This window comes from Macaca nemestrina, chromosome 12 (assembly GCF_043159975.1).
Source record: "Macaca nemestrina isolate mMacNem1 chromosome 12, mMacNem.hap1, whole genome shotgun sequence".
NCBI classification, from domain to species: Eukaryota; Metazoa; Chordata; class Mammalia; order Primates; family Cercopithecidae; genus Macaca; species Macaca nemestrina.
In genome coordinates this window covers 9,305,812-9,313,690 of record NC_092136.1, presented here as the reverse complement: position 1 = coordinate 9,313,690, position 7,879 = coordinate 9,305,812, and the positions used below count along the sequence as shown (strand labels likewise).

The 7,879-nt window shown below is 54.7% G+C and overlaps 2 protein-coding genes across 10 annotated transcripts in view; one reads left to right on the top strand and one right to left on the bottom strand.

Moving 5' to 3' along the window:
* Positions 1–128: 128 nt before the first annotated feature.
* Positions 129–4,320, top strand: LOC105469549 (zinc finger protein like 1). 4 transcript variants are annotated; one of them, XM_011720750.2, is made up of 8 exons: positions 129–313; positions 625–734; positions 1,045–1,244; positions 2,335–2,528; positions 2,637–2,709; positions 2,845–2,991; positions 3,240–3,357; positions 3,848–4,320. In XM_011720750.2, the coding sequence occupies exons 3-8, from the start codon at positions 1,154–1,156 to the stop codon at positions 4,032–4,034; spliced, it is 810 nt and encodes a 269-aa protein (XP_011719052.1). In that variant the 5' UTR covers positions 129–313; positions 625–734; positions 1,045–1,153; the 3' UTR covers positions 4,035–4,320. The 4 variants fall into 4 exon arrangements, with proteins under 4 accessions (XP_011719052.1, XP_011719049.1, XP_011719050.1 ...); XM_011720747.3 differs by having other exon boundaries at positions 131–313; positions 1,045–1,156; XM_011720748.3 differs by having other exon boundaries at positions 131–313; positions 612–734; positions 1,045–1,156.
* LOC105469547 (transmembrane protein 262) overlaps positions 4,292–7,879 on the bottom strand; it is a 5,339-nt gene continuing 1,751 nt past the window's right edge. Inside the window, exons 1-6 of one of the 6 annotated variants that reach the window (XM_071074312.1) lie at positions 5,555–5,970; positions 5,370–5,445; positions 5,223–5,280; positions 4,776–4,906; positions 4,571–4,682; positions 4,292–4,451 (exon numbers count right to left, since the gene is read on the bottom strand). In XM_071074312.1, the coding sequence (XP_070930413.1) occupies positions 4,375–4,451; positions 4,571–4,682; positions 4,776–4,904 (318 nt within the window). In that variant the 5' untranslated portion in view covers positions 4,905–4,906; positions 5,223–5,280; positions 5,370–5,445; positions 5,555–5,970 and the 3' untranslated portion in view covers positions 4,292–4,374. Of the gene's footprint in view, positions 4,452–4,570; positions 4,683–4,775; positions 5,171–5,222; positions 5,349–5,369; positions 5,446–5,554; positions 5,971–7,879 lie in introns of those variants that run through there. The other 5 variants (XM_071074310.1, XM_011720744.3, XM_071074313.1 and 2 more) reach the window with 5 other exon arrangements.

Sequence of the window (7,879 nt, the reverse complement as noted above, 5' to 3'; positions counted from 1 at the left end):
AATTACCCGCCCTGCGGAGAAGGAAGCGGAAGTGACGTAGGGACAGAGGTCCGCGGCGCTCGGGCCCCCTCTCTTTTCCACCGGTCTTCACGTCTAGCGTCAGCGGAGGCGTGGCCCAGGGGTGCGATGGCGTCATCAGGGCGCGCCGCACCCGGAAGAGACGTGGCAGCGGAGGGATAATCGGGGCGGCCGGGGCTGAAGGGAGCGGAGCAAGATCCTTGGAGAGCGTGGTCCCTGCCCTTCCTCGCCTCGAAGCATCGCTGCCGCCCTTCGGAACTGGTGCAGCGGCCGATCAGTAAACACAGAGACTGGGGTCTGTAGAGAAGGGGCGGGGCTTGGAGGGGGTGGGGCTCAGGGGAGGCCTTGGGGGCGGGGCCGGTGGTATCGGGGAGTCGCTGATGGAGGGGCCTGGCCGGGGGCGGGATCCAGAAGGATTGAGGGGTCGCCGGAGGTGGGATTTATGCAGGGGGTGTTTCCCCGCATAAGGAGGAACAGTGGGCAGAAATCTTGGGTCGGGGCGAATAAGAGAGTGTCTGGGGGAGTTAAGAGTGGAAACTGGGCTGGTGAGAGCGTAGTGGTGGCCACCAGAACCTGGCTTCCTACCAACTCAGGTCCCTTTCCCAGGATCGATCATGGGGCTTTGTAAGTGCCCCAAGAGAAAGGTGACCAACCTGTTCTGCTTCGAACACCGGGTCAACGTCTGCGAGCACTGCCTGGTAGCCAATCACGCCAAGGTGGGGCCTTCAGGGGAGCGACTGAGCAGGGCACTGGGTGGGCAAGGCGGTATTGGCTTCCTCCAAATCAATGAGGGACCCCGCGCTAGAATGTAAGCCCCACAAGGGCAAGGACTTGGTTTATTTTGTTCACTGATATATCCCCCGCCCCCAAGAGAGAGTCTGGCGCACAGTATGTGCTCAATAAATATTGATTGAACAAACAAAAGGATGAGTCTCCTCTGTGACTAGAGAAAAAGAGACTGTCAGACCTTGGGGTGATAGGCCGAGCAGCCCCAGCACCAGTTGTGACATCTCTCTCCCACTCCAGTGCATCGTCCAGTCCTACCTGCAATGGCTCCAAGATAGCGACTACAACCCCAATTGCCGCCTGTGCAACATACCCCTGGCCAGCCGAGAGACGACCCGCCTTGTCTGCTATGGTGAGGCCTTGGCACCTCGGGGGGATCAGGCCAGCCTCAGGGGCCAGCTTGGTGACTGGTTTCCAGGCCCTCCTCAAGCAGCAGGACAGTGAGTCCCCCAAGTCTCAGAACCCAGATTCTAGTCATATTAAAGTTCCTTACCTGCTCTGTAAGTTCAGGCAAGTTATTCTTCCTTTCTAGGCCTCACTGTCTTTCCTAAAAATTAAAGCTCCTAGTTCCTCTTTCCTAAAAATTCAGACCTGCCAATCTGGAGGTTTGAGCGAGAGCCAGTCAAGCTTATGTGTATGCTGGTGGCCGTGACTATCAGCTAGCCAGACCGGCATGTCGCTTTCAGATATTCAGGATCCACCACTGATTCCAAGTCTAAACAGAGAGGAAGTGAGTTTCCCACATTAAAGTTAGCTAAAAGAAGTCAGCAGACATATGTGTCATGACTTTGACCTGAATCTGGAGTAAGAGCCTTAGCTCCAGTTTTTGAAGGAGCTCATGCAAGAGGCAGCTCCATATGTGTTTTTCCTTATGAGTGCGTGTGTGTACTTGCAGGCACTTAATGTACACTGTGTGTTTAAATGAGTGTTAGTGTGTTGATTAGTACTTGGGGGTGAATGAATGGGTAAATGTATGTACGTAAACATGAACACAGGTGTGTTGTGGGAGTACAAGAGAATGCATGGTTGAATGTGCCTGAGTGTTAGCAAACCTGTGAGTGTATAGATGTGTATGTGTGAGGGCTCCTGTGCCCATAGTGTAGATATAGTGAATGCTACTTGTGTTTGATTATGTGCTTATAAGCACATGTACATGTGTGCCCAGGGATGTGTACATGCATATGTGTGCCTGTGTGTATATCAAGGAACCTTTTCTGAAACTGTTCATTATTAGCCATTAGCCCAAAGAGTATGATGAGTGCAGGCCCAGAGAGGACTCACTGAAAGGAGAGGTGGCGTTTCTTCCCACCCAAACTTACCCCTGTGAGCTGGACAGCTTGGTAGCACTGCCTGGACTTAGATGGTGATAGCCAAGAAGACTGATGTTTTAGGGAACAGGACGGGGAGGAGAAGGCTCTGGCACACACGTGTGTCCATATGTCCTGCAATGGTTTGGGGGCTATTGCTAGGCTAGGAGCCCTAAGTGTCTTCTTCCTCATGTCTCTTCTCCCCTGTCTCATGGGCCCTAAGATCTCTTTCACTGGGCCTGCCTCAATGAACGTGCTGCCCAGCTACCCCGAAACACGGCACCTGCCGGCTACCAGTGCCCCAGCTGCAATGGCCCCATCTTCCCCCCAACCAACCTGGCTGGCCCTGTGGCCTCCGCACTGAGAGAGAAGCTGGCCACGGTCAACTGGGCCCGGGCAGGACTGGGCCTCCCTCTGGTGAGAGTCCCTCTGTCTGTCTGACCATCCATCTGCCCTGGGCCCCACCTGAGCCAGATGGGTGGGGACAGTACTAGGCAGCCTGGTGACCCAGATTCCCTCCTCCAGATCGATGAGGTGGTGAGCCCAGAGCCCGAGCCCCTCAACACGTCTGACTTCTCTGACTGGTCTAGCTTTAATGGTAAGTGGTGGCTTCCACCGACTGTCTGGGCTTTAGCCTCCCTGCTCTGCTGACAGCTCCCTTGGTCTACAGTCACATGCTCTACCCCTGAGCTCTACCCACTACTTCTGCTGATGGCTCTCTTTCCGCCCACAGCCAGCAGTACCCCTGGACCAGAGGAGGTAGACAGCGCCTCTGCTGCCCCAGCCTTCTACAGCCAGGCCCCCCGGCCCCCGGCTTCCCCAGGCCGGCCCGAGCAGTACACAGTGATCCACATGGGCAATCCTGAGCCCTTAACTCATGGTGAGCCTGGGAGCGACCCAGGCCGCGGAAGGATAGAAAGAGGGTGGTGGAGTGGTTTGTGTACGGGGAGCTTGAGGATCCAGAGAGAGACCCACCTGGAGGAACCTGTCCTCAATCCAGGCACAGCCATTACCTCCGCACGATTCTGAGATGCTCTGTCAGACTGAGGAGGGCAGGTGATCCCCCTAGCCCTCCCCAAAGCGGCCAGTTTTCCTGAGTCTATTGGTGCTAGTGGCTCCACCCTGTAGCCCCTAGGAAGGTGTATGATACGCGGGATGATGACCGGACACCAGGCCTCCATGGAGACTATGACGATGACAAGTACCGACGCCGGCCTGCCTTGGGTTGGCTGGCCCAGCTGCTAAGGTACACAGGGTCAGGCGGGCGGAATGCCGGGAAGGGGTGGAGAGGGAGTGGGAACCAGAGGCCCTGGGAGGGACAGTTTCATAACCAAAGGGGCTCGTTCTGGGGAGTGACAGTACCTGGTGCTGGGTGTGCAGAGGCCTTGGCTGTGCAGCAGAAGCTGTGGTTTGCTTCTCTCTGGGGCTGTCTCAGTGCCTCCTACACAGGAGGTTTGGACTCAGGCTCTTTGAGGCCCCTTCCTGAACTGACACCCCCTAATCTTTGTAACTCTCCCCGACGCCTGACACGTTGTAGTTTCCAGAACACAGTCGTGTGCCTCAGCTGGTCTGAGCTGCACAATAAGGCCCTATGGTGGCAAGTGCAGGAGTGATCATCTCTGAGGCACAGACGAGGAGATGGAGGTTCAGGAATGGGTGGTGACCGGGGCTTCTCTCTAGGCCGTGGGGGCCACCAGGGATTGGGGCCTGACCTGATTTTCCCCTCATCTCCCCAGGAGCCGGGCCGGGTCTCGGAAGCGACCGCTGACCCTGCTCCAGCGGGCAGGGCTGCTGCTACTCCTGGGATTGCTGGGCTTTCTGGCCCTCCTTGCCCTCATGTCTCGCCTAGGCCGGGCCGCAGCAGACAGCGACCCCAACCTGGACCCACTCATGAACCCTCACATCCGCGTGGGCCCCTCCTGAGCCCCCTTGCTTGTGGCTAGGCCAGCCTAGGACTTGGGTCCTGTGGAGGAGAGGCGGCGTAATGGGGAGGCTGGGGGCACCTCTTCACTGCCCCTCTCCGTCAAGCCTAAGACACTAAGACCCCGGACCCAAAGCCGAGTCCACCAGAGTGGTTGCAGGATGGGCCTGGAGTCCCCGCAGGTCAAGCATTTGTCTTGACTTGCTTTCCTCCCGGGTCTCCAGCCTCCCACCCCTTGCCCCATGAAGGAGCTGGCAGGTGGAAATAAACAACAACTTTATTAAAACACCCGAGGCAGCCTTTTCGTTCAGCCTCCTCAGCCCTGTTCCGACTCCCCAGGCCTCAGTGGTTCTCCTCCCGGTACTCGATGGCCAGAAAGTCCAAGGACAGGCGGTTGAAGAACATGGCTCCGTTGAGCACTGGGTGGAGGAGAGAGCCCCCCATGAGCCCCAGTACCCTTCCCTGGCTACTCCTTGCCATATCTCAGGGTTCCAAAGCTCCCCGCTCCCCCTTGCACCCTCCCCCTCCCGCCACTCACTCAGGATGGTCAGGGCAGAGCAACGGATGTACTTGTTTTCTGTCATCTCAGCATAGAGTGACCCCATGGCAGCCCAGCAGATGCTGATCACCTGGGAGAACTGTAGGCCCATCTAGTGGGAGAGTGGCCCCCTGACAACAGTGGGGTTTCCATCAGCCCCCCGGGCCTCCCGCAGCCAGCCCTTGCGTCCCTGCCCCGAGCCTACCATCAGGACGACCGTGTAGTGAAAGCTCATGCGTTCGTAGTGGTGGGTGATGCAGAAGTTGTGCACATCGCTGATGAAGATGCCCAGGTGTAAGAAGAAGAGCATCAGTGCAGCCGTGGTGAGCATCATGCCTTTTGGGAAGAAGAATGTGGCGATGCGGTCTCGCAGCCGCATCTTGCCCACAGAGTAGATGCAAGTCAGACTTGAGAGCTGGAGCAAGCAGGCCCTGCCCAGGAAAAGCAGCAGTCTCTGGTTCTAGAGTGCCTGGTATGGAATAGCAGTGGGATTCTAGAACCAGGAGGACAGTGGAGGGGACAAGATTCTAGAACACAGGCTGATTCCAGCCAACACAGGACTGCCTCACAGGTGGTAGGGGTGCTCTGAATTGTGAGATCAGTGGGGGCCCATAAGGCGAAGGGGCAGCAGCCCTAGTTGTCCCATACTCACTCTAGACACTTTTGTGCACATCTCAATTTTCCCACAATGGAGGCAGCGTGAACACAGTCTACAGATGAAGAACTGGGGCTCAGAAAAGTTGAGGGGTGTGGTCTAGATTCACAGCAAGTTTTAGGCAGATGAGAGATTAGGACCCACCTGCATAGCTGGAAGGCATTCCCAGGTGAGGGGAGGCCTGGGGTGAATCCCAGGTTCCAAGTATTTGCTCTACCCTCTGGTGGAAAGGAATTACGAGAAGGAAAGATATCAACAGATTCTTCAGAGCTGTCCTGGGATCTTCCCCGTGCCCTTCTCAGTGTGGCCCAGAGGGCACCTGGCTTTACCATTCTCTCCCCAGATGTTCTTACAGGACCCAATGCTGGTCAGCTTTCCTCTCTGCCACCTTCAGGTGCTTGGAGCATTTTCACCTCCATCCGTCCAAGAGTCCCATGAGACAGCTGGGGCTGGTGGCATAAATCCTATTTGACAATTGAGTCTGAGGCAGAAAGGATGGTCTTCCTCAAGTTGTCACGGCCAGTAAGGGAGGGAGTCAGTACTGCAACTAAGATCTGATACTACCTGAGGCTGTGCTGAGCGAGCAGGGTCAGATGCAAGCCAGAAGGAAAACATTTCCTCCATGCATATAAGAGATGAGAACGAGGCTGGGTGTGGTAGCTCACACCTGCAACCCCAGCACTTTCAGAGGCCCAGGTGGGAGGATTGCCTTGGGCCAAGAGTTCAAGACCAGCTTGGGAGACAGCAAGACCCCATCTCTTTTTTTTTTTTTGAGAGTTTCACTCTCGTTGCCCAGGCTGGAGGGCAATGGCATGATCTCAGCTCCCCGCAACCTCTGCCTCCTGGATTCAAGCAATTCTCCTGCCTCAGCCTCCCGAGTAGCTGGGATTACAGGCATGCACCACCAAGCCCAGCTAATTTTGTATTTTTAGTGGAGATGCGGTTTCTCCATGTTGGTCAGGCTGATCTCGAACTCCCAGCCTCAGGTGATCTGCCCACCTTGGCCTACCAAAGTGCTGGGATTACAGGCGTGAGCCACCACTCCTGTCCAGCAAGACCCCATCTCTTAAAAAAAAAAATTGCTGAGTGTGCTGGTGCGTGTCTTTAGTCCCAGCTACTCAGGAGGCTGAGATGGGAGGATTGCTGGAGCCCAGGAGTCCCAGGCTGCAGTGAACTATGATCATGCCACTGTACTCCAATCTGGGTGACACAGAAAAAAAGAAAGGAAAAGAAAAAAAACAAAGGTGAGCACTCCAAGGCCGTCAACAAAATATGCCAGAAAAACAGCCAGAAATGGTATAGAGTGAGATGACAGCTCCCAGGGATTGAAGCAGGAGAAGAGGAGGGAGGAGTACAGGACTTGATGTTGAACTCAGCCACCCCACTGCCTCCTGCCCAACTGTTTGCCCCAAAAGTTAGGTCCCAGGTCAGCCCAAGACCCACAGGCTGCCTCCCAGCAGTGGGATTAGAGCCTGCACCCGCCGCCTGTGCTTGCTGGCCAGTCTCCAGACGAGCACAATAGTTCTTCAGAGCCCCATCCTAACCACATGAAAGGGGTGATGCCCCAAGGCCTAGCTGTGGTCCCACTGTTGAAACAATTGTTTGTGCCTCAGCCCTTATTTGAATACAAATGAACTTTTATACATAAAAGTTCCTAGCTCCTAATTCTATTTATTTTTGAGACAGAGTCTCACTCTATCGCCGGGACTGGAGTGCGCCTCCCGGGTTCAAGTGATTCTCCTGCCTCAGCCTCCTGAGTAGCTGGGATTATAGGCATGTGCCACCATGCCCAGCTCTTTTTTTTTTTTTTTAAGACGGAGCTTCGCTCTTGTTGCCCAGGCTGGAGTGCAATGGCGCCATCTCAGCTCACAGCAACCTCTGCCTCCCGGGTTCAAGCAATTCTCCTGCCTCAGCCTCCCGAGTAGCTGGGACTACAGGCATGTGCCACCAAGCCCAGCTAATTTTGTATTTTTAGTAGAGACGGGGTTTCTCTATGGTGGTGAGGCTGGTCTCGAACTCCCGACCTCAGGTGATATGCCCACCCTGGCCTCCCAAAATGCTGGCATTACACACGTGAGCCACCACGACCTGCCTGGATGATTTTTCTTAACACTATTCTCCAACTTTTAAAAACGTTTATAGACTTCTTTGAGTAGGCCTCAATCTATACCCTTTTTCATGTTCTTAAGATTATAGTTTCATAGGCTGAAATCAAGTATTTTAAATGGTTTCTAGACATCCCATTGATTCAGAGGTCAGCAAACTTTTTCTGTAAAATAGTAAATATTTTAGGTTTGGAGGACCATGCAGTCTCTGTGGTAGCTACTCAACTCTGCTCTATTTTTTTGTTTTTTGTTTTTTTTGAGATGAAGTTTTGCTCTTGTCACCCAGGCTGGACTCACTGCAACCTCCGCCTCCTGGGTTCAAGCGAGTCTCCCACCTCAGCCTTCCGAGTAGCTGGGACCACAGGTGAACTCTTCACCTTTGTGCACAGCTGCACTTTTGTCCAAGTCAGAACCCTGGGAGAGCAGCTCAGGAGGCTGAGGTGGGAGGGGAGGTCAAGGCTGCAGTGAGCCGAAGACAGCACCACTGCACTCCAGCCTGGATGACAGAGCAAAACCCTGTCTCAAAACAAACAAACAAACAAACAACAG

Excerpts from the sequence above, each read along its gene's own strand:
- LOC105469549 (XM_011720747.3), top strand. The coding sequence starts at position 633 with ATGGGGCTTTGTAAGTGCCCCAAGAGAAAGGTGACCAACCTGTTCTGC. Across the intron at positions 735-1,044 it reads TGGTAGCCAATCACGCCAAG|TGCATCGTCCAGTCCTACCT; the intron begins GTGGGGCCTTCA and ends CTCCCACTCCAG. Across the intron at positions 2,529-2,636 it reads CAGGACTGGGCCTCCCTCTG|ATCGATGAGGTGGTGAGCCC; the intron begins GTGAGAGTCCCT and ends TCCCTCCTCCAG.